This window comes from Amborella trichopoda, chromosome 6, assembly GCF_054954075.1.
Source record: "Amborella trichopoda isolate Santa Cruz 75 chromosome 6, AtrichopodaSantaCruz75HAP2 v2.0, whole genome shotgun sequence".
Taxonomy (NCBI): Eukaryota; Viridiplantae; Streptophyta; class Magnoliopsida; order Amborellales; family Amborellaceae; genus Amborella; species Amborella trichopoda.
The window spans coordinates 41,917,917-41,943,585 of NC_142341.1; the positions used below are offsets into that span (position 1 = coordinate 41,917,917).

Here is a 25,669-nt window from a genome sequence, read left to right on the forward strand (position 1 = left end):
AAAAGGATATCCTTATTTGAGTTCCTATATATTTACATATGTCAATTTTCGTTTGTCCAAAAAAAAAAAATCTGAATATCCAAAAATTAGATGTTCTCTATTCAATATGCTACTATGATTTTTTTCACGCACATATATAATGCGTATGAACTTGGTTTTTTCTTTCTTTTTGAAATTGGATTATTGGTTGAGGATGCTACACCCCAAAATTCAGAATCCTATGCTTCTTGATAAGGTTTACTCCGGAAATGAACCTCCGAGATGCTCCCCAATGAGCCTATAATCGGTTTATTTAATTTGGCCAAAAGATTGTATGCTACCGCGGGAGCATATAATATAGGCACTCCCTTGAATCAGACCTCTTCAAGGACTATTTCTTGGACATCAAAAATTTAGTATATAACATCTTCAACCTAGTAAATAAGAGTATTTCTAGGACATCAAAAATTGAGTATATAACATCCTCAACCTAGTAAATAACCTTTTTTTTTTTAAAAAAAAAAAAAATCTCTATACATGCTTGAAAAAAATAAGTCCCTCAGGCCATGTTTGTTTATGGAAGCAAAATTTTTGGAAGTCGCCCCTCCCATGCATGTAAGGGGCAGATGCCAAAAACACAACCCATTTGACATTAAATTTAAACCCACGTGGAATGCCGCGCTTCCATCTCGCGGCTTCCAAGGGGGTGTAACAAACATGGGAGTATTTTTGGTGGAATTTGGGTCTACCACTACCTCAAAATTCCACCAAAATAAAACCCCCTTTAATTGAACAGGTATCGTCTCAAATTTAGGTGTTAGGAACTCAAAATGCTTAGTAAGTAATAGCAGAATTTAGAGCTTTGAATTGATTTAGCCATTTACGTGGCTTTCTAATGTTCAACCTATGACGATGAGGCAATCTGCACGGTTAAGCAAATAGACTTTAGGGCGTGATTTAATGACACTTTTTTCTTTCCTATAATCAACGATACAAAAAGGAAAGAAGAAAGACACCATTTCAGGACTTAAAATTCTAGATGATGGACATTTTGGGAAAATCAAATATACAAAAAAAACCCTAGTGTAAAAAATGAAAATACGAGGCATGTTTCAAATGTCATAAAATGTAAGAATATTTAGGTTTATTTCCATAAACTTCTTATGGTATCGTGCCATTAGTTAGATCGTGCCTGGTGGATTCAACTCTTGGCCTATTGGTTAAGTGATTAGGGCATTAAGGAACACTCTTAAATTTAGTAGCATGTTTAAGTTTTAAATCCTAGTTAGCTTGACTCAAAATATAATTAGTGGGTTTCACATGATAGGTTCTTGGGCTTGGTTCAAGGTTAATCTACCTTGAGTGTTGGTACGTGTGGGTGGTCGTGGGCCTCACATGTGCCATACTTTTCTCTCTTTATCTTAATAATACATTTTAATATTTATCACTAAAAAAGCTTCTTAGAGAGAGAAAATGTCTTTATCCAACGGGTAGAAAATTATTCATCTCTCAAGAAAAGAGCATTTTATAGTTTTCTTAATAGCCTACAAGTGAGCATTTTAATTTTCTAAATAACCAATAAATGAGCATTTTATAGTTTTACTTTGTAATTTATCTCTATTTTGTGGTGATATAAACACATGTGCCCAAGAACCCAAAACTTCCAAGATAGTAAGGTTAGGTTTCTTACCTGTCCATAATTCATATAGGGTCAAGTCTATAAATTTAGTTTGAATACGATTAATAATATATATTGTAGTGTTGATAGTCTTACATAAAAATTGAGGTGATAAATTTGAATGACTCATTATAGACCTAACCATGTCCATTAGAGTTTTATTTCTTTTTTTAGCTACACCATTTTGTTGTGATGTATGTATATGGCATGGTTGTTTGGTAAATTATACTATCACAAATAAATAAATTACAAAGTAAAATTATACAATGCTCATTTATAGGTTATTCAAAAAATTCTAAGGGCCTGAATGGTATAGACTTTATGATATTTCAATGTATCTAACCCTCATGGTCAAGTAAGAGATGTTGGTACATGTAGGTGGCCAACATGTTGTATATTTCTCTCTCTTTATCTTAATAATACATTTTAATATTTATCACTAAAAATGCTTCTTAGAGATAGAAGATGCCTTTATCCAATGGGTAGAAAATAACTGCCCATCTCTTAGGAAAAGAATGCCACATTCTCAGAGATCTCAAGAGAAAAGCCGAACGTAGCAGAACGGCTTCCTCCCATCCCTCTATAACTAGGGTTTAATGGTTAAAGAGAGATACACAGATAAAGCTTGAGTTCTCAATTGTTGTGGTAAAACCCGATCTCCGCGATTTACAATCTTACGACATTGCCTTCGATTCCTGAGACTTTGGCGGGTTCATCTGCTCCCCTCAAAAGTTCAACATGAAGAGGTCTAGATTTCTAAGCAGGAAATTTTAAGTAAATAAAAGATCAAGGGCTAGCTTATCTTTTACTTACCTGAACCAATAAAACAAGAATAAAGTTTATACAAGTATACTATGGAAGTAAAGTGCATCTCAAAACCTATTGATAGAAGTTGTTCTGACATCGAATTGATCATCTTGACCTCAAGATATATGGATATTGAAAACAATAGTTTTGAAGTTCGAAATATACCGCATCTTGTTATACACTATCTAAACCATCCATTACCAAGTTTTCCAAGTGTTTGTGGATCTACTTGATCTACATTGTTTTTGGAGCTTTAAATTTTCTAATTAGTTGCAAAAAGAGATTTTCGATACTATTATAAGGGTTTCCAGCACCGAAATTGTATATAGCAATAGAATTCTAGGGTGCTTCTTACTTTGGTCGTTTAATGTTGACACTTAATTTAAACCACACTCATAAAACAATATAATACCTGTTGGAGGTACTAGTGACCATCTTAAGACATGCACTACGGCTACTTCTATTTTGTAAGGATGGGTTGGTTATTTATTTTTAGTTTTTTAAATAATTCAGTGGGGAATACATGTCCGTACTTATTTTTTAAATGGTTAGTGGCTTTTAATTGTATCAATGGGAATAAAAGTCACAATGTAAGGTACTACCACGATAACTCAACCCCTTTACCAAAGATGAGTAGATAAGTTGGGACTTGAAATTTTAGCCCTAGCGTCCTAGCCCACAAGCCAAGAGGTCAAGCCCTATAAAGCTCCTTTAAAGGTTACAACTGAGATACTTAGGAACATCCATCCTTTTCTACTTTTTGTTGGGTAGAGGGACGAGGTCGGACTACATGCCTCCTTTTTGGTGGAGCCTCCTCAAGTAGCCATGATCTTCAAATCCATGGGAGAGAGACTGAGACTGAGAGAGAGAGAGAGAGGTCTTTAGAGAGAGAAAGAGAGAGAGGTCTTTAGAGAGAGAAAGAGAGAGAGAGGGGGGTGTTTTAGCAATCACTCATGATCTTCAAATCCATGGGAGAGAGACTGAGAGTGAGAGTGAGAGTGAGAGAGAGAGAGGTCTTTAGAGAGAGAAAATGTGGTACATGTCTTGTGGTGCAAGAAAGCGGTGAAAAGATAGTACTATGCCTTACAGCTCTCTCTTTCTTGTTTGTAATGTGAAAAGCTCATAAGATGTCTTGTAAAGAGCTCAAAACTTTAGACTTAATATACACATGAAAAGATGGTAGTGATAAGAGTCATGCACGTTAGTCCTCTCTCTAAGTCTAGATATTGAATGATGTGGACCTTAACCTCAGGTGCCCTTTTTATTTGGTTTGGGGTGGTCATAAGTTAATGATTTGAATCTCAACCCAAAAACCCAGGTTAAAGAAAAAAGAGCCCCCCAACCACCAGGCTAAAACCTAGCCCACCTATCGCTTGACAAGGATTACTCTGACTTGGACAAGGATTGGAGTGAAAAATGGGGTCCACTTGGCCTGCTACGCAAAAGAAAAGAAAAGGGCGTGCTCCTGCCGGAGCATACTGTCAATCTACTCCTTCGGATAAAGGGCTATTTAGGAAGCTTCTTTTTATTGAAACTTTGGAATTCGGTTAAAATCACTTGATGCTTAAAAAAAATAAATAAATTGGAATTTGAGTTTTTAAATGCTTAGATCAGACCGTAGACTGTTTTTATTCAATCTTAAGACATTTTTTCTTTTTAGTTAATTCAGTGGGTAAGACGGGCCATATCCCTTTTTTTTCATAAATTAGGGAGTTAACTGCATATGGGGATGCTACGGCCACGATCCCAACCCCTTTCAAGAAGACATTATCTTTATAGGCACCCAAAAATTTGAGGTCTAAAACACTCCAATATTAGGTTTTACATGAGGAAGTGCAGTGGAAAATGCTCCCGCGAGAACACAAAATCTTTGAAAAGGAACAAAAAGGCCGGGCGTCCTGAAATGATTGGTGTGGAACAGACAATTCGGTGGCTTGAATTCCTTTGAACTATTATTGTTTGGTAGGCCCGCCCTAGGGGGTGGGGACATGAGATGGTTGAAGAAGACAATCATGTCCGGAAAGAAGCTAATAAAGTTTGTCTTCTCTTTCGCCTTTTGTCTTCTGCCTTAGTTGGTGCACGTCCAACAAAGATCTTGATAGGACTGAGGGATCATTTTTTTTTCTTTGAGGTTGTTTAATTCGTCTAGACTGCAACTTTATCTTAAAATAACACCTAGAGGTATAGTTCATTATTTATATGGGGAGGTCGAGACTTGCATATGTATTTAAATGAGAGAGAGAGAGACCGCATTTTCATTTAGTTATGTTAGAGAGTGAGAGAGAGAGATCATATTTTCATATAGTTATTTTATTCCGATATTTGACCTCATGCTTGGATATTTTATTCAATGAATGACGCATGCCTCATGCGTTAGATCATGCACATACGTGCCAAAAGTGTTGTAATCTCCCTTTCCTTTTGATACTTTCACCAGTGATTTAAAAAAGGATAAGTGATTAGGATTGGCCATTGCAAAGCTGGTCCAGATTGGCGAATCCAAACCGATGGTTTGGATTGCCATTTTATTGTGTGGAAAAACTAGTCAATCGGCAAAAAAACACATGCAAAATCAGTGAACTAATCCTTTCTCTCATTCATATTCATAAAATCGTCCGATTTGGATTGAGTATCACTTTCCTATTTGAATCAATAATCTCTAAAAACTATGCCAATTCCTAGTTGGAATCGATAGTTCACTATTAAACTCCTATACGATATATAATATGTATTAAGTAGTTGTAATGGCTTAGTTGGTTTGTTTTAACCCTATATGCCGATTGATTAAAGGAAAATTGTTTCATGCAGGCTGGACTGCATTTCTTCATATGCGGTCCAAAAAGTGTAAAGCATTCACCTTAAAAATAAATGTAAGTAGGTGTTCCATCTAAAAACAATGAAAACTAACAGTCCAAATGTTTTTTTACTTAGAAAAAAGCCCGGGCTTAATTGGTTACTGACATTGACTCATACCCCCAAAAAGGCAAAAAAAGAATTAAAAAAAAAAAATGCTTTCTTACTAGAATTATTATTTCTAGTTTTTAAAATTTATTTATTTTTTCACATTCATGATCTCCATGTTAGAGGTTACATGTCCTTAAAAATTAAGTCTTAAAATCTATCTCGAAAATAGATTTATTAAGAGGCCCGCATTTCTACATATGCGGGCTTGGCCGCATTGAAACCGGGTCCTTGATTAAAATCCCATAAAATCATCTCCAATCTTGATGAAAATTTTGTGGGTTTTTAATCGAAGACATTATAGGCCTACCAACCCAATTTCAGCCTATTTCGACTTGTTTCAAAGAACCAAAGTTCAAGGGCTAAAGGCCCCAACAATGGTCCTCCGGACTAAATTACAGTCATTGAATCACATTGCCAATCCACAAAGTCCAACCATACGCCACCTTGATGGTTCCATATACTGCATGACCGTTTGGCCTAAATGTATCAGTGAATATGATTTCGAATATAAATATGATAAAATAATTAGAGAAACTAACACACAAAGGAACTACATCTGAGTTCTATGTAGTGATAAAAAGGGTTTTTGTATAAATTAACGAGTTCGAGAGGAGTGCTAGAGACTTTTAATCTCGTTTTTATTTACATTGAATTGGTATATAAATTTAAACTTCAAGCCTTTAAGCATATTACAAATCTTAGAAAGTAGACAAAGAAATGAAAAATATATGCACCAAAGGTCATATGATACCCTAATACCTGGATATTCATGGTTTGGGGTGGCATGAATATGTCAGTCTGAAGTTGTTACTTTTGTGTGTGACTGGTGTGGGTGAGAAACCCATAAAAATTTCCAGTTTGATTTTGATTTTGATTTTTTTTTTTTTTTTTTAACTAAGTTTCTTGAAATATAATAGACATGACGAAGCCATGTGCCTGTTTCTCAGTAAGGTAGAAATAACATGATGTAACAAAATACATCATTGAAGCTTAACGATAAAATAAATTTTTTTGAATGTCCTTCAAAGAAAGATCTGTCATGACTCATGAGTATTATAGATTGGAGTACTGAAGATCAAATTCAATGTGGGCCAACCAACCATCTGGGTGATTGTAGACCATCCAAATAATGGGAAGTGAAGGTAAATCTAAAGGCACCAATAAATTGAAGGAATGAGCTCAATGATACCAAAGCCCTCCTCATCAGGTTGTCTCCATCGCCACCGCAAAGCCGAATTTCGATAAAAGATGACATTTAATTTTATTGGGTACGTAAACGATTAAGCTAATAGACACACGAGTCAAATAGTTTGTAAGTCCTCTGTTATTCCAATCTATGGTGTTCGTCGTTAATGATGATTCACTGCCTTAGAGAAGGTGAGATATTTTGATATGGTGAACAGTTTAGAGGCTTCATTTTTGAGGTGGAGCATGTTTTTTTCTTTTCTTTGCTTCAACAAAACAAATAACACTAGTAAACCACCATTAGAAAACTCCAACTTCACCAAAGCATCTGCTACTCCATTAACTTCTCTGTATGTGTTTGAAGGACACCACTAGAGAATTCCTTCATATATTATTTGTAACTAGACTGATTTCATCAGCCAAGGCACCCTATTTTCGTTATTACACCACTTTATTACACTTAAGGATTCCCTTCAACAACTACCATCCTACCCAGCAGGTGCTCTATAAGGAGTTTTAGACCCTGCAGAAGCAATGTCAATTCTGCCTCATTAGCTATTGTTGTCATACATAGTTCTGAGTGGGAAAACACCATTGCCCTAGTATTATCACTTAACACCAACAATTCATGTTGGCTTTGAATTTTCAATAGGGCTACCACTGAGAATTTCCAATAGGGCTGCCACTGAACGTTCAACTTAAAGTTGCGAGGTTCCCACTTCCCTTTTGTGCAGATGAATTAACTCCTTCATATTCACCAAAAAATCAGTTTTATTCATCTCCTTCATATTCACCAAAAAATCAGTTTTGGAAAGACCCTTACCTGTGATCGACAACCATCCCCAAATACACTTTAAAATTCCCTCTCTAATAATCCAGGCTCTGAGTCCTCCCTTCAAAAATTCTCCTATTTCTTTCTACCCAAACCTCCCATAGAGTAGCCGCGCTGTATGCCTTCCGAATCCTCTTCCCAATTTTAGGTAACCCAGGTATATTCATGTGATCCACAATATCTACACTGATCTCAATAAGGTAAAAGACATGCCCACTATTTGAGCACCCAAACCTGTATATTGTAGAGAAAGGGCAGTGAAGAAAAAGATAACTACAATTTTCCTTGCCCTCTTTGTACATTAACCAAATATTGACCAAGAGCTTTCCCCTTTTATAAGCTTAGCCCTAAAATAACAAGGCCTGGGCCACAAATTGTGGCCTGAGGGCCTAGCTAAGGCCAGTGCTGGTCCGGCCCGACCCTGAGCTACCCCTATATGGATAAGGGCTGGGCCAGTACCAAAGCTGGCCCAATGCAGTCCCGCATGTTGCTACCTGTACCCGTTTATTCAACTTGTCTCCTGTGAAATTTTTTTCTTGCATTACTTCCAACAAAAAGGCTTGCACGTTATCTGGAATTGGCCACTTCCATATCTTGTGAAGATTTCATCATGACCCCCTCAAGCGATCATCAAAGAGAAGTTGATACATAGATTCTACAAAAAAAACTTCATCATTCTCCTTTGGCAAATCAACCCATCAACAACATCTGCAGGAATGTAGACACCCCAAATACATGCAATAGATTAGTAAATTACAAGATCAAAGCATCTGGTACCCGGTTTTCCCAACAAATTATATTTCAATATAACTTAGAGCACATCTTGGTACCAAATCATCAACTTTTGCAAAGGGATCACTAATCAATCACAAAAACATCTAGGAACCTATACTTTATGTAAGTGTCACTTGCCCACTTTTGATGCCGAAAGGAAATGTTATCTCCCTTTCCAAGTACCCATCTCATGTATCTCTCCACTATCACTTGCTGCGCACAATACCATTCCAAATTTGTGATCGCCGATTAACCCCTCTTCTATTTTTGATAAAAATCAGATCTCTATTAAGAATATATTTAGCCACTACTTGTCTCTATAGTTGCTCTTCCCATAAGGAGCAACTCCACCACATTTTGCCATTAGAGCATTATTCACTTAGCTTTAAACGTCTAATGTCCAAACTACCTTAATTATTGGGTGTACGAACCTTATCCCACAACACTAAATGATTCATCCTTCATCAAAGTCTCCCCAAAGGAAATTTCTCACCATATTTTTGAGTTCCTTCACTACTGAATTAAGCATAAATAAAGACATCTGATATTGGGTCAAGTTGGAAAGTGTTGATTCGACCAAAGTAATTCTGCCACCCAAAGATAAAAATTTAGCCTTCCATAAATCTTATTTGAATTGAAATCGATGGATAAAAGGATCCCAGACTACTTTCAACAACCTTGAGTCAAAAAGAGGCATATACGTAAATATTTGATTGGGAATCCATTGACTTTATAATTAACATCCCCTGCCCTTAAACCATCGCCTGCGGACAAGCAACACTAGTCACAGTGTTTTATGCAAGTTGACTTCTAGACCCAATTCAACATCATAACATTGCAAAAAATGTCGAATCCGTATCACTTCTGGTCAACTTGGGCGTCACAAAAGATCAACGTGTCATCTGCATATTATAAGTTGGAGATGCTTGAGGCCTATTTCGAAACTTTAAAACCATGAGAATAACCATGATTTTCCACCTCTTCAACATGACATTAGAGCCTTCAGCCACTATCAAAAACAAGAATTCATGTCGAATTCCATTTGTGGCTTTAAAGTAACTCTTAGGGCTCTTATTAATCAACAATTAGAAATGAGCGTTACCCATTTATCCCACTCCATTTATTCTCGAGACCAGCGTTCTCATAATTTTTGGGAAGATATTCCAGTCCACCCCATTATAAGCTTTCTCCATATCTATTTTAATAAAAATACTTGGTCTATGCTCTTGTTTCCTTGAATGAATACACTCCTGAGCAATTATGAATGCACTTCTGAGCAATTATGAATGCACTCCTGAGCAATTAAAATGGCAACAGTGATAAGCCTACTTTTGATGATGGCAGACTGTGGCCCTATGATCTGAGGGAACACTAGCTTAAAAGCCTTTTTACCAAAATTGTAGCAATAATCTTATAGTCTTGTCAAGAGGCTAATGGGCTGTATATCATAGAGATTAGCAGCCACAAATTATTAGGTTTGAGGGCAATGGAAGTTGAATTAATGCCTCTCCTAAGAATGCCTCTTTCGAGAAACTCCTCGACCATAAGAAACGACTCACCATTAACCATCTCCCAGAATCTTTGAAAGAAAATTAGAGGAAATCCATTAGACCCCCAGGCTTTATCTCCTACCAATGAAAAAACTACTTTTTTTCGCTCTTCTATATAAGTATCTTACTCCAATCTCAAAGCTTAAGGATACGATAAAGAGTTGAAAGGCACACTTGAAATCCACTTTTAAAAGGTTGCTCACTAGAGAAAGCCGTTTTGAAGTGGCTAATTATCTCCCTTTCCATGTCCTTCCACATCCTCTTCCTCTCTACCTTCTATGGTCGATCATGATGTTACTACGCCTTCTAGCATTTTTTATAGAATAAAACTATTTTGTAGTTACGTCACCCTACATGAGCTATTTTACTCTAGACCTTTGCCTCCAGTAAATGTCCTCCATTCTAAGCAAATCATACAAGAAACAAGTTAACTGGTTTCTCTCAGCTACACTTTCTGCTGATATGGTTAAACATTCTTGTTATTTCATATCTGTATCTTGAAATTTTTTGAGAGCACCTCGTCTATCTTAGACCTCAAATGAAAGTTATTTTGCCTTTTCCATTCAATCAATTTGGGTCTGATGCTATCCAGTTTCTTCCTTAATTGATAATACCATTCACAGTTATTATAGACCAAGTATTGTAAATTAAATCTACAAACCTATTATCTTCCAACCAAGGAAATATCAAATCTAAATGTCCAAAGCGCCCATTTCTCTTCATCTGTATAAAGTAATATGGGTGTGTGGTCAGAGCATAATTTAGACAAAGATTTGGCACATGCCATAGGAAATGCATTCATCCAACTCTCAAACAAAAATCTGATCAAGTTTGGACATTATCAAGTAATTAGCTTAGTTGGCTATTGTTTTGAACTGGTCACCCCAACATGTCCCTAGCAAGATGAAATTTCTCAGATCCATGAAATTGCTTTCAATTGTTGAGCTTATTTCAATCTGCAAGTAATGAATGGAAATATTTGCCTTGCTTTCATTGTTGCCCACCAGAAACTCGGATCTATACGGTTATAATAATACCATGAGATTATCACAGTCCCATCAATGGCTTTCATGGTGATGGAGGGGAGTGGGTCCGACCAAAACTCTCGCCCTCCCTCACCGTCCAACACATCGATTGGGCGTTGATAATCCACATGGTTTTGTTATCAGGACCATTCATTACCATATGGATACTTGTATAATTTCCTCATAAATTTGGGACCTTGACCTACCTTATAGATGAGCAAGAGTGTCCACATTCTCTCAGCTTAGCTATGATGGGTGAAACTCCAAAAGCTCACATCCTAAAGAAATCAGCACATTTTATTCATTCATTCAAATAATTGTACCGTAGTGTGCAAGATGCATTATGGAATGTCCACAAGCATGAGATCCAGAATATTCAAAGAAGGAAAAAGTTTATATAAGGTGTTAACCCTATATTGTAGAAGTACGGTGCTCCTAAAAAACCCATTGTAAAAAGTTGTTTTGTCACTAGAAAATTCTCTAATTGATCATTTTGACCTCTATATATATGGATATGAAAGAAAAAATGAATTTCAAATCCTAAAGTTAGTCCATCTTATAACACATTAGCTAGACCGTCCATTTTCAATATTTTTAAGTGCTCATAGATTTGCTAGATTTGCACAATTTTTGGATCTTTCAATTTTATTATAAGGGTGAAAAATAGACTTTCAGACCATGATAAAAGTTTTAGCACTGAAAATACATCTTTTAGTGAGATTTTGAGGTGCACCTTGCCATGATTGTTTAAGGTTGACACCTTATACAAACCTCACCCTTCAAAGAATGGACAATGCAAAGGCCATATTCCCACACAACTGTTTATCTTTACCATGCGTTCTCTGTGAGACAGTGTATGGCTCATATGTTTTGTGTAATGCATTCCCTAGGATTGTATGTTATAACACCGTTGGTCATTGTTGCAAAGTGGTCATAGACACCTTTAACCATCATATGTGAAATCAATGGTGGTAAGGGTATGTCATTTCTCCACAAAGTTTGAGAAAAACATTCTAAAACTTTTAGCACGTTCAATTGAATAACTTTGGCCTTCCGATTCACATCTAACAGCTAAAGCAATTATGACCTCAGACCAAAAGTAATGGTCTTATTATACACTTTCTTGCATTCCCCTATCCTTATTGTATTTCTTGTTTTCTTTTCTTTTTTTTCCTTATGAATTTAAATTTATAATGTGTAATCCAATGCTAAGGCACTTATTTTGTGTTAGTGAGATAGACATGTTTTGTTCTAGGGATAATACTGGAACCAAATGGCAACTTCATGAAAAGCAAGTCTCACCAAAGCCCAAGAAGACCCTTCTCAAAATTTTGGTTTTTAAGATTTCATTAGTAAGGGACAAGCTTCAGTTTGGATAGGAAAAAAAATGCAAAAAAATGCCGACATTTTTTTTCAGGAATTAAATAGTTGTATATTTGCCATCAAGGATTAAAATCACAAAATAAAGGTTAGAACTCCTTGCTTTATACAATGGTGACGGCCCTCTATGATGGAAAATCGTGGGAAAAGAAAAGAGGAATAAAAGCGAAAAAAAAAGTTAAAAGGGAAATTAGTGAAAAATAACAGAAGCTTCAAAAAAAATAGAAAAAAAAAGGATTCCCAATATTTCCTTGTTTTTATTAAAGACTATTCTTTTTGTATACTAGAAATTTATATATACTGGGAAAAGGGATAGGTCATGGTCGTAGCATACGCCTTACCTCAGTTGCATGTTGTGCCTTCCAATCTCATTGACTGCTTCAAAAGATCGCTAACTATTTACAATAATAGGGACCTATCTTCCCCATTGAATTACTTAAAAATAAAGAAAGAGAAACCCAAAACGAAAGAAAGAGAATTTATATATGCCAATCTCTCCCAACTGTCGGATCTGAATGAACGGTTGGTATACCTTCAACCATAATATCACATGCGAACTTTGACCGTATGATCTTAGATTTAACGATTTAAGTATTTTATTTTTAATTTGTTTTACAAATCAGATGAAAATGCAATTTGGTGCATGTGACGTCTCAATGAGCACCTAAATTAATACTAAAAAAATATTTCCATAAAAATAAATGACAAAAATGCCCAAAAATCTTTTATGAATATTTTGGTCATTTTATTTTTTTAATTTTTTTTTAAATATTTTTGTAGGTACAGGCCTATGAGAGTATTGGACGCCCAAATTGGTGTCAACATGATTTTTATAAAAGATAAAAATAAAATAGTGTTTAAGCATGACATTGTGATTGGGGCCATCTCAACCGTCTATTCAGAATGCATGACAGGAAGAGGAATGTATATATATTTCCTGTACCTAGTGGCACATACCATTACGGATAGATCTTGTAGAAGATAGGAGAACATACCTTGACAACAGTCACTATTTTCACAAGGCATTGTGATTTTGCGCTACGAATTAACAAAAATTTCCAACTTCTCTCAAGCCAACTATACTGAGATTCAATAAAAAATGATAAGGAAAGTTTTGAATAGATTATATGACCCAAGTACGTGACTAGTTATGAAGGCCAATAGGACACGAAGCAAGAGCCTGGACTGCAAAGAAAAGCTTCTGACCAAAAATATTATTAGCACGACAGCTTAAGACCCGCAACAATTTGCGCTTATCTCACATCATTCAACAACAAAAAGATGATCTATAAGACAATTCGAGCATTCGCATTCCCCAGCTCGGAAATGAATATATTCAATCATAGATCATATTTAAATACAGCAAAATACATCATAAATAGTCAGTTGAAAAGAATTTACACACATACCCATAATTTATGTTTCTGAGAAAGAAATGCTCTCCACCATATGGTCGATGGGGTGGATAGTCAACATGAACAGAATGTAATCGTGAGAATTCTGAACCATCCACCCTAATATGTGATCTTCTAGAGTGATTGTTCATGCGTGAGGGTGTATAATATACGGTAGAATAGGCCGGCGAAATAAATAACTAGAATAACAGTCAACCGGAATGTCCACTAGCAGCAAGGGATGCAAGCTGAATGCTATAGGCATCTTTGAGCTCTGATAAGACCTCTGCCATGGTTGGTCTCTGGGATGCATCTCTCTCCACTGATCTTGAGGCAATAAGAGCTACCTTTCTCATACTTTCCAAATCGAAGATGCCCTTCAGGTTATCATCCACAATTTCAAATGCTCCAGCTTGCAGATATGGCTTTGCCTACACTCATAAATAGGTGCCAACACAGTCAGGAAGCAACGGGAGAAACCAAAATACTTATCAAACAAAAGTGGGTCAGGATGCAAAGGGGGAAACCAAAATGCTCATTAAAAAAAGTGTGTCAATTTAGCAAACTGAAAAAGAAGAAAAATAAAATATAGGTCATCTGGTTTATCAAACAAAAGTGGGTCAAACCAGACAACTGAAAAAGAAGAAAAAGAAAATACAAATCATCTGGTTCATTAACTTAATTCTCACATATAAAAATGTACAATTGATTATGTTTTCATTATAACTGTGTACCTAGTTAACAAATAAAACAATTAGAAATTCCATAACGTACGAAAATTTTCTGGATGAAGGATGTTGCAAACCGTCTCTCATTCATTGCCAACCACATATACAACATGAAATAATTTTTTTTGCTAAGCTGACTATAAAAGTTTTTTCCTAGATTCTCATTTTGAAACTCTTCTCGTCAACTGGGTATATCAGTCATTAAAGCCATAATACATCAGTATGGCATTATCATGTGCTTCACCATGTTGAGATCTTGCATGCAAATCAAGGTATCAGAACTGTGAACCAATGGCATTATTGCATGTTGCAAAAACAGATGCAACAAACTCAAAATGTAATGTTCCAAAAATTATTGGTGAAGGTAGATTAATTGGAAATATAAATATCTAGTGACAGCAAAAAGAAAGGGAAAATTTCGTACAAAACCCTAATTCCTCGTATTATTTCATGGTAGACCCTCTTTTCGTTTTTCTTTCAAGCAGCATAAAAAAACCCCTAAAAATTTCACCATACCCCCTCATCTCTTATCTTTCACTTTTATGGACTTTTGATCATAAAAATTAGCCCCAACAAATCTTTTTATACAATTTCAACCCAAAAACTCTTTTAATGAGTGGAAATGGAAAAAGAGGGTTAAAAAAGATTTTGGGATGAAATGGTATAAAAAGATTTGTTGGGGTCTAATTTTTATGGTCAAAAGTCAATAAAAGAGATAAAAGATGAGGGGGTACGGTGAAATCCTTAGGGATTTTCTTATGCCGTTTGAAAGAAAAACGAAAAGAGGGTCTACCATGAAATAATATAAGGAATTAGGGTTATATACGAAATTTTCCCAAAAAGAAATAGGTGTTACTATCATTAAGAATCTACTTCTAGTTATTATTGTTGGTGAAATGAAGATTTAAACAGGTCCATGAAGCTTTGTAAGCATACAATCAATACTACTCGGTGTTGGCATATACCCAAAGAAGAATTAGATGATCAAAGGGTCAAAACTAAACAACATGAATGAGTTACAACCATATGAAGGGGAAGTAGTTTTCCTGCAGTTTTCTTAGAAGTCCTGAATATGGATACAAAAGTAGAGAGTAAAGAACGTCGAGCCGATTTCAGGAGGGCAGGTAATCTTTTCATTAATCACATAAACAAAATCAATATTTTAGAACTTGTAGGATAGACTATGTATTACTAGCATAAATGGAGATGACAAAAAAAAGGTCATGTACATTTGGATTGCTAGAAAGCATACCCATAAGACCAAATTGTAAGTATCTGGAGAACCAGAGTGACTCAAAGGTTCACGTCCGCAAATTAGCTCTAAAAGGACAACCCCAAAACTATATACATCACTCTTCTCAGTTAATTGTTGAGTTGAATAATATCTGCACAGGCCATAGAGATAATGAGAACATAATCTGTAAAAAGAAAGAAATGAACAGGAAATTGTAGCATGAAACTTACTCCGGATCGAGGTAGCCAGCAGTTCCTTTGACAACAGTGGTGACATGAGTAGCATCAGCCTGAGCAACCTGTTTAGAGAGGCCAAAGTCACAGACCTTGGCATTCATCTCCAAGTCCAAAAGGATATTGCTGGATTTCACATCACGGTGAATGATTCTTGGACTGCTTCCATTGTGCAAATATTCCAATCCTTATAGAAAATAAAATAGTAAACAGGAACTCAGTTCCCAGAGTTACAAACTCCAAAGCCTTTTCAAGAAAACTGAAGGCTATTACTAGTTCTATCTGCAGCTACAAAGATAAATAAAACATGCATAGGGTAATTTCAGGCCAAAGTTATAAGTTCCATTCTTGTTTCCATTTTTTATTTTTGATAGATTGCCAGTTGAAATCAGTCAAATGCATCCCAGTTAAACCAAAAACCCCGAAAAGCTTCCTGCCCATGTATGCATCTAAAAATCAACCCATGCAGTAAGGGACACCCTTCAAGCATTCCATGAACCAATTTTATTTTAATATCACTTCAACAATAACAGCAGCAGTTCATCTGGTAATGATTAGAAAAATCAAAAACTATTTCCTGTTCTTTTGAAGTTTCCATGCATTAACATTTGATAGAAATTTGGAACTTTTTTTATCGAACCAAACACTTACCCTTTGCTGCATCAACTGCAATTTTTAACCTTCGAACCCAGTTCAACGTTCTCTTCTTACTGTTTGATCCTGAAATGATGACTTCCAATGTTAGTTCAAAGACTATAAATGGCATAATGTTCAGCTAACATAAAACAAGTCGTAATCCTCTTCGTTTTTGGTCATACCATAAAGATTGTCAGCAAGTGACCCCCCTGGTACATACTCATATACTAGGATTTGCTGTTTTGATTCATGACAAAATCCTTCCAATGACACAAGATTTTGGTGGCGCACTTGTGACAAAAGATATACCTGCAAGGAACAAATGACAAGGTATCTGAGGGAAACCAGTACAAAAAATCACTGCTTTAGGAACTAAATCAGACTGTCAGAATTATCACAAGGAGCTACAAAAATTAGAAGCATTCTAGATTTCTGTCTTCATGCCAGAAATAGATGAGATTTAGTTTACCAACACAGTAGAAGGCAATCGTTAAAGTGCAAATTCAATCCAAATGAAAGCCCATGTGAAGTAAGTTTCAAAAATCTAATCAATCAATTTCTAAACTTCCACAAAAATCCAAGTTGCTACAAATGAGAAGGATAGATACCCCTAGATTCTTTTTACTTGTACAATACTTATAAATTTTAGGAGACAGGTATCTTCTCAGTGAGTGAAGACTTGAGTGTTCCTCCCAGAAAAACAAGGACCACATTTTAAATTAATGAGAAAGGAAGCACTCGTTATTCAGAAAAAATCAGCATGGACCAGAACAATGAAAAATCAAAATTGTACAGCAACTAATTAATTTTCATACTCACTTCACCCAATAATACATTTGTAGAACTTCCAATATCATTTAAAATCCAGAACTTACCAGTATGAAGCATCATCACCATGTTTTGAGACTTCCCATATTACACAACATGTTTTTGGGTTTGAAATGTAGATAAAAATGATTAATGAATGCACCAGCACACATAACTCCCATTTAAAGTCTTTGAATTAGTTATAAAAATTAAAATGGAAGGTATATATATCCAATATGTGCAGACCTCATTGACAAAGGAATCTGAACCAAGTTGGGTTCGATCAAACCGCACTTTGACTGCAACTTGTTTCCCATCAGTAAGTTTCCCAAGGTACACAGATCCAAAACTACCACGACCTATAACTTCCTTAAAGTTGTTTGTAGCAGATCTTATCTCCTTATACGAGAAAATCTTGGCAGCATTCCAACTGCGCATATCTGTGCCTGTATACACCATGGAAATAAAGGCCAAGCCTCATAAAAGTGCGTCCAAGGAAATAATAACAGAAAGTGAAGGCATTTTTCAAGGGCCTTTGTCCTGTATCCTAATTCTTATAGAGAGGACATATTTTGTGAAGGATATACCTGAGGTGGATGGATTGTCATCGCTCTGTTTGCTCCTCCTCGTGCACATGAAAATGAAAAGCCCCAAAATCATGAGTGCAAATGCACCACCAGCAACTGCACCGATAATAATGGCATTTCTATGGTGGCCATGCTTCTTTCTCATGTTAAAATATGTAACTTGTGGGGTCTGAATTGTAGGACGTGGTTGAACATTTACACATGTTGAGGGGGTGAATGAAAGGCACAAATTTCCTGATATCCTGCACAAAGCAAATGTCTTACATATATCAGACTTTTAAAATCACAGCTGGTGAGAAACCATATAAAAAAACAACAGGAAATCCAAAATCCTACCTAACTTCCAAAGTTTGCTTGTTTAGAGATTGTGGTAGGGTTCCTTGAAGTTTATTATTCTCCAAATTTCTGCAGAGGAATCATGCATACAGAAATACTGTTAGTATAGCAGAATTTGAAAAGAAGACCAAGGTTTATATACAGGAGAATATAAACTTACAACAGATGAAGATTTGGCAAACTTCCCAGGCTCTCCGGGACTGTTCCTTCTAAGCTATTGTTCTGCAAGTCACTTCAAAATGGGAAAAGAAAAAAAAAAACCTTGAAATCACTTTTAAACAAGGAAACCAGTCGACATACTACCAATAAAAAGTTGAAAACGGCGCTACAAGCTCACAAGGATACAAGAAAAAACTACTCATCAATGAGAGAAGAACATGCACAAGGTGGTTAACAACAACTTGCTCACATCAACCATATAATCACAGGTGAGATTGGTTCAGCTAATCAGAACTCAATGCTAATCTTGTAACAGAAAGACCATTTGGAGAAAATATAGCTGAGTCCTCAACATTTTTTATGTATCTGGTAATGAAATGCAAATCAAATACAAAGGTGTGTTTGAGTGGCACTAAAAAATTATTCTTTTATGACCATAGTGTAAGGAACATAAATTTTTTATCACCAAATGATATGGAATAGACACACAAAACAAGAAGTTGTGTTCATTAGAAGAACCTAGAACTTAGAAAAATACATCCCAATATTCCATCCAAACCAGCATTTGTTAAACCAGTTAAGATGGAAACATGGAAGCTATCTTAATGTTAGGTGAAGGCAAAAGGGAGTCCAACCAAATATATTCAAGTTACAAACATAATTTTGTAAGGCGTGTTATATATGGCATGCGGTTCTCTAGCCACCTTTCAAGCTACCAGCCAAACTGGTAATTGAGTTGGGATATAGCATGTTAGTTAGTACTCATCATATGGACGGGGAGGAAGCCTAAGGTTTTATATCATGTTAGTTGGTACTCATCATATGGATGGGGAGGAAGCTCATCTTAAGTTAAAAAATTCTACCAAGCTAATGATAAAGATAGGAGACTCAATCCATTGACATTCTAATATTTTCCACAGCCAAGGAAAACAAAATTTGGAAGATTCAATTTGAATACCTATTGATCTCAGAGGAGATAGGTCAAAATAGCCATCCAAATGTGAGGCAAATTCAGTTATATATTACCATATACGTTCCAAGGAGATTGTCATCTATGAATTAAATAGAACTTCATGGAAAGTTGGAAATATAAAAATCAGCCCAACAAGCTGAGTCGCCTGTGCCTGACAAGACATCGTCACCTCAGAGCTCAAAGAATGACTAAGTCAAGAATCTAAAAGAAAATTTCTCAAATAACAACTACTCAATTCCATAATAAGGAAAACCATTTGGTAGGAAAATCAAAATGACAGATATGTGGTAACGGAAATACATTTTGGGCAACTCGAAGCAATGTTAAGGATGAGTTTTGCTAGAGAAATGTTAAAGAAAAAAACAAGAAACAGCAGGGAAAAACTAACTTACATAATTTGAAGGAACGTTAATCTACTGAAATCAGATCCAAAAGAAGTCAGCCTATTGAAGCTCAGGTTCCTGTAATAGACAGTTCATCAGTTAGAGATGATATCCTGAAGCAAGTTTACAAAATGCATTCATACATGTGAGCAAGGAAGCCCTTACAAGATCTGAAGTTCCTGTAAACTATCCAAGTTCTGGATTGGCCCAGTGAGAGATGTGTTGTGCAAATCTCTGGAACATAACAAGTTCAGCACAAAAATGGTAAACATGAAGGAGTGAGTGTGATAAAAATAAAAGCTGGTTGAAATTGCATACGTCATGTAGCTTACAGTGTTTGAAGGTCCAGCAGATCCCCAAATGTTGGATTGATTGATCTCAAGTTTAGACCCGAGAGATCCCTTCAAGTATTACCAAAAAACTCATCCTTAACAGCTTTTAAAGAAAAACATAGATACACTAAATAGATTATTTCAGATTGTAAGCTCAAAATGATATTTAAAAAGGAAAAAAAAAGAAAAAAAAACTCACAATGAAACAACAAGACTTTCTTGGCATCCAACATGCTTCCACTGTGTTGGCGAGCATGGATCATCTTGCCATCCTAAATCTGCACCACTAGACTCTTGGATAACCTGAAGAGCAGAAACTGAACCATATGCACAATCATGAGGGCAGTGTTGTCAAATTTCATCAAAAGAGCTTACCCATCCATCATTGGACGAGATACCATATCAAGCATACATAAGGATAAATTGTACCTGCAGTAGAGGAACACTCCAAGCGGATTTCAACCATCTCATATACCTCCAAAGCATTTACTTGTGGGTAGAAGCTAATATTACGCAAGGTAATGTTCAAACTTGAGACAGCTTTCTGCATAAGGAAGAATGCACTTGCTTTTGACTTTTCAATGCTGTAGTTTGCTTCTACAACAACCCCATTGATCAGAATGTCAAATGTGGATGAAACAGGAAGAATTCCAGCAAAATAGAGGCCAAGATAGTAATCTCCCATCTTATCAAATTCAAAATAGTAGCTCAATATCTCCCTCCTAGCTAAAACCCTTGCTGACTGAAGGACACGAGCAGGAGGGCTCTCTTGAATGGTCGAAAAATTAAGTTGCTGTTGAATTTCAAAGCCAGTTGATGTACGAGTAGGTGAAAAGTTCATGTCGGGATCCCAGATACGATCATAAGAGTCCCAAGGATACCTGTTTCCACAGAATTGAGTAATGAATCCAGTGATATCCAATAAACTTTAGACTATCTTTTTGGTATCAGACAATGCTAAAAAGTGATCTGAAACTGTGGTACTTAGAAGATATAAAAAGGAGATCCGAGATGAACAAATTCTATAGATGAAGCGGAGTAAATAGTGAAGCTTCCTTACCGTAGGGATCCATTTGTGTACCCACAATTGACTCGAAATCGCTTCCTCAGTGAATTACTCAAGAATTCTCCTGTACCATTCTTGTAAGCACCTGCTGGTAATGGGCGAACTTCTAATGAAGAAATGACAGGGGTTCCACCTCCAGTACGAGGAAGCAAGCAAAATGGTAAAGTTTCTTTTTTACCAACTGGCCATACAAACTCTTCAACCCAGGGATCGAATCTACTGAGATTTACAGTGGCCACTGTGGTTGTACCTAAAGAGACCCCAAAATATGGAGGCCTATTCAATCCATCATAATTTTTGTAATAAAATCGGCCTCTAACTAGAACTGTAGCCGTATTATTAACAGGCAGCCTGAAGCATTTTCGACCCTCCGAGTTATCAGGGAAGAAACGTAGTGAGACACTAGGGGTGGAGTTCCCGTCATTGAAGCTCACTGTAGTTGTGTTGCCAACTGTTATATAAGCACCGTCTGAGATCCACGATATGTTCCACGCATCAACGAAGCTTGTGTTCGCCCCACAAGATAGACTTAGAAAGCCTACAAAAATTGAAAAATGATAAGAAGTATCACTAAGCTCAGTGATTCGAGAAATGGGTTTATGAATTACATAGCCAGCAGCAGCATTGCAGTGCAATAGGCTCAAATGGGAATAGCCATTGTAGAAGCAGTGACCATTCAGATTTGGAAGGAAAATCGAATGATCTACATCATCACCCGAATCATGATCTATTATAACATTGATTTAACTAGCAACATACCAACCGACATGATTCAAATAAGCATCATAAACTTGGAACCACCATGCCAAACACATCAGATAGGTCAAGGATATGGAGGATATGGAGAAATGACAAGGGACAAAATCCAACATATAACCACATAGGTCTCAAAGCTGAAAATTAATGGAAAAGACCTATGACATAATAAGCAGATATTTATAATTTCTGATAGGAAAAGTGATATAGATTAGAATATGCACAAAAGTGATATGCACAAGTTTCTTCTCCATTCATATCACACACAAACAAAATCCTCAAATGAAAATTGCGCACGATAATTACCAAGTTCAATAACAGATAGTTCTTCGAAAGGGAGTCCAAAGAAAGTGGAAAGAGAGATGGATAGGACTGCAAATATATAACATAAAAAATAGATGAAACATTTTGCATCATCCATGAAACATAAAATTAACAAACACTCTATTAGGTGCATTTTTTTTTGCTTTTTTTTTTTTTTGAAAAGAAAAAAAAGAATCTCTCATTTTGAAATATGCAATAACTTTTCCCAGGATCATATGACCAAAAATCTATGTATATCTCTGTAAAATGAATAACACTCATCAGGTCACCGGAGAGAAAAATTAAAGCAATAACTTCAAGTGAAAGCACAGATTGGTTTTTTAATACTGGCAATCAAAAGAATGTTAAGGAGGTTTCTTTCTTCAAATTCCGAAGGCATTTGTATCAGCCTGCATTGAAAAGCTAAAAATGAAGTCCAAATTAAAGTTAACCATAACATTGAATAATACCTGCGCCTTAGAATTGATTAATAGAAAATAAAAAATCAATAAAACTTCTGTCTGAGTAGATAATTCAGATAATAAAAAGATTGAAAGTATAATTTGGTGATTTCCAGGAAAAAAAAATTGCATTCATTTATAAGAAAAAAAAATGCATAATCACCTAATAATTCAATGTTTTGATTTGGCTACCAAATATAACAATCATGCACTCCATTTAAAAATGTCATGAAAATAAAATTTAACCGGATACTCAGATAAAAAAAAGGTAAAAACCAGTAAATTACTTAAGAGACAAACTCAGTTAACTTTTATCAATATTGAGATCAGCCCTTGCAGACCAATTCAAAAAATTCATGAACGTGGATTTAAGGTAGAGTAGAAAGTTGAAAAATTCATCAAGGAAATATCATCACAGTAAATCCAGAGTAAGAAACAATCTGCAAGATCAAACAAAATTCTAGAGGGAGAAACACAAGTACCTTCTTGATTTCCAAAAACCGAAGTGCAAAAGGCAGAGATCAGAACCAGGCCAAACAGAGCAAAACCCTGAAACCCCATTAACCCTTCTACTCCAGTTACATCAAATTTGCCCTAATGCAACAAACTGAATCCTCCCACCACATATTTCAATCCCAAAAAATCTCATACCACCAATTATCATCCCTAAAAAATAAATTAACAAAGCAAAAGAAACAAACGAAAATCCCAGAGCCTAACTCCGAAAGTCAACCCTAATTTCGTATGGAAATGGCGGGGGTTTAAGAGAAGAGGTAAAAGGAAGAAAAGTTGGAGAGAAGCTGCTTTTTGTTCCTGTGAAGAGAAGGTGATCATGATGAATGTTTTTCGTTATTATGGTGCGCGTGTTTTGAATTTGAATGATGGTGACGAACAATAATCAAGAAGAGAGAGAGAACAACTGAGTGACTCGGTCCATGACCATGGCGGCAATGTCACACCAAATTTTTTAATGTTCGAGACGCTCACGCAACTGTTATCGCCTCCTGTTTTGCTATTCCCACCCAAAAAACCATGTGGAATTGGTGTAAGTTTGGATATCATAATTTAACGGTGGCGATCGGGTCGGGTCGACTTATCCAAGCAGGTTATGGGTGCAGATCCAAGATTGCTAGGTTTGATCGGAGTCCAAAACCTTGGACCCGAGTAGGATACGTGTTGGATCCCGAGTCCACATAGACCCGACTTGGACATATATAGGGAAAGATCCTATCAGCCCACGGGTTGATGGAATAGTGTAAGTCTAATTATTTGGACAGATTTGATGATCACGACTGTATTTTGTATTTAAATATTAATATTTTTTATAAATATCCAAGTCATATGAAATTTGGAGCATTCGCTTTTTCCATCAAAGCGCACTTAATAAAAATATTAAAAAATAAATTATAAAAAATAAATTGACCAAAGAATATATAAAGAAAAGATCTTGCCAGTCCATGAGCTAATGGAATAGTATAAGTCCAATTATCTCGGTCGATTTGAAGATTACGACAATATTTTGAATTTGAATTCTAGTATTTTCTATAAAAATCCAAGTCACATGAAATTTAGAGCGCCCGCTCTTCCCATCAAAACACACTCAATAACAATGTTTTAAATTTTTTTATAAAAAACAAATTGACCAAAACATATATAAAGAAAGGATCCTATCAGCCTATGGGCTGATGCCTGATGGAATTATGTAAGTCCAATGGCCCACATTGAATATGGATTGATGTGATGGGTCACGATTGTATGTTTTATGTGAATTGTAATTTTTTTTATAAAAATATGAATCACATGAAATTTGGGGTATCTACTCTTCTCATCAAGGTGCACCTAATATTAAAAAATAATTCATAAAAACTAAATTGACCAAAATACATTTGAAAGTTTCATGGATATTTTGGTCTATTTAATTTTATTAATTATATATATATATATATTTATTTATTAGATTCACCTATTTTTTAAGAATAGACCTCCAAATTTAAAGTAATTTAAAATTGTAGAAAAAATTAAACTTTAAATACGAAATTCAATCATGACTATTGGATTTACCCAAATTCAATTTGGGCCGTTGGGCGATTACTCTAGCAGGGTGACCTCAAACTCTCCTATATAATCATATATTTAAAATATATTTTTTTGAATAATTTTTTAAAAACTTTTGTTAAGTTCTAGACCCGAACTCAAACCGAGTCAGATCCAAATTTTGAACCTAATGGGTCAGGTCCGGATCAAAAACCCTAGACACGAGTTGGGTCTGGGTTGGTCTAGGTCGATCTGAACCCGATCTAATCCATTGCCATCCCTAGATTCATATATCTGCACTTGGTTTATGGGTGGTACAAGTGAAAGTGGCGAGCCGCAATTTAATCTTACCTTTTGTTTTTTGTTCGTTTTTCTGAATGATGCCATTGAATTTACCGTTTTCCTTTACATTTACCTACTTTTTGAAATTGAAACGGTGAATGTTGAATGTAATTTGTCTTTCATATTTGAAAAAATATCAGAAAGTATCAAACTACCTTAAAAAGTTAAAAGTATCAACTAATTATCAATATAGTGGTTCTCTGAAAACAGCATTCCACTATAGTACTTCCTCAACAATTTTGTTAAAGAGATACACAAAATGTCCATACTGTAGATTCGAAATCTTGAAAAAGGTATTCGGTAATTTTGTCCTACTTAAATGACTCTTGCTAAATAGTACAGATCTTGCTGATATGTGAACACCTATTTTTAGGGCAAAATAAACGGTCTAAATAGTTTCTTTCAATATACACTAATTTTATACTTTGAAATCCTAATTTTTTTTATAATCATCATGTTGAAGCCAAGATGATTTATTTAAAAGCTTTCCAACACTTGAATTGCAATTTACAATGAGTTATAAGGTGAGGCTTTACTTATTTTGATAGGATTGCAGCCCTATCAAACCATTTTCCTTTTGATAATTTAGCCCACTCGGTAATGCCTACTAAAACACTCTTAATCAAGATTTCGAAATTTGGAATAGTAATATTTTTTATTATTTTTAAACAAAGTTAGTAAAGAGGCACCAGAGTGAAATGCTCGTTAAAGTAACACGTTTATTAATAGAT

At 35.5% G+C, this 25,669-nt stretch overlaps 1 protein-coding gene across 3 annotated transcripts; it reads right to left on the reverse strand.

The window, feature by feature from the left end:
• Positions 1–13,360: 13,360 nt before the first annotated feature.
• LOC18429913 (Leucine-rich repeat protein kinase family protein) lies at positions 13,361–23,596 on the reverse strand. Of its 3 annotated transcripts, none has more exons than XM_006840081.4 (16): positions 23,045–23,596; positions 21,037–21,580; positions 20,406–20,857; positions 20,176–20,293; positions 19,977–20,045; positions 19,810–19,878; positions 19,654–19,722; positions 18,290–18,361; positions 18,130–18,198; positions 17,794–18,035; positions 17,453–17,652; positions 16,582–16,708; positions 16,415–16,483; positions 15,761–15,950; positions 15,549–15,681; positions 13,361–13,999 (listed from the first exon to the last, which is right to left on the reverse strand). In XM_006840081.4, the coding sequence occupies exons 1-16, from the start codon at positions 23,121–23,123 to the stop codon at positions 13,781–13,783; spliced, it is 2,721 nt and encodes a 906-aa protein (XP_006840144.2). In that variant the 5' UTR covers positions 23,124–23,596; the 3' UTR covers positions 13,361–13,780. The 3 variants fall into 3 exon arrangements, with proteins under 3 accessions (XP_006840144.2, XP_088726987.1, XP_088726988.1); XM_088870861.1 differs by lacking the exon at positions 23,045–23,596 and adding an exon at positions 22,105–22,416; XM_088870862.1 differs by lacking the exons at positions 15,549–15,681; positions 23,045–23,596 and adding an exon at positions 22,105–22,416.
• Positions 23,597–25,669: the final 2,073 nt, after the last annotated feature.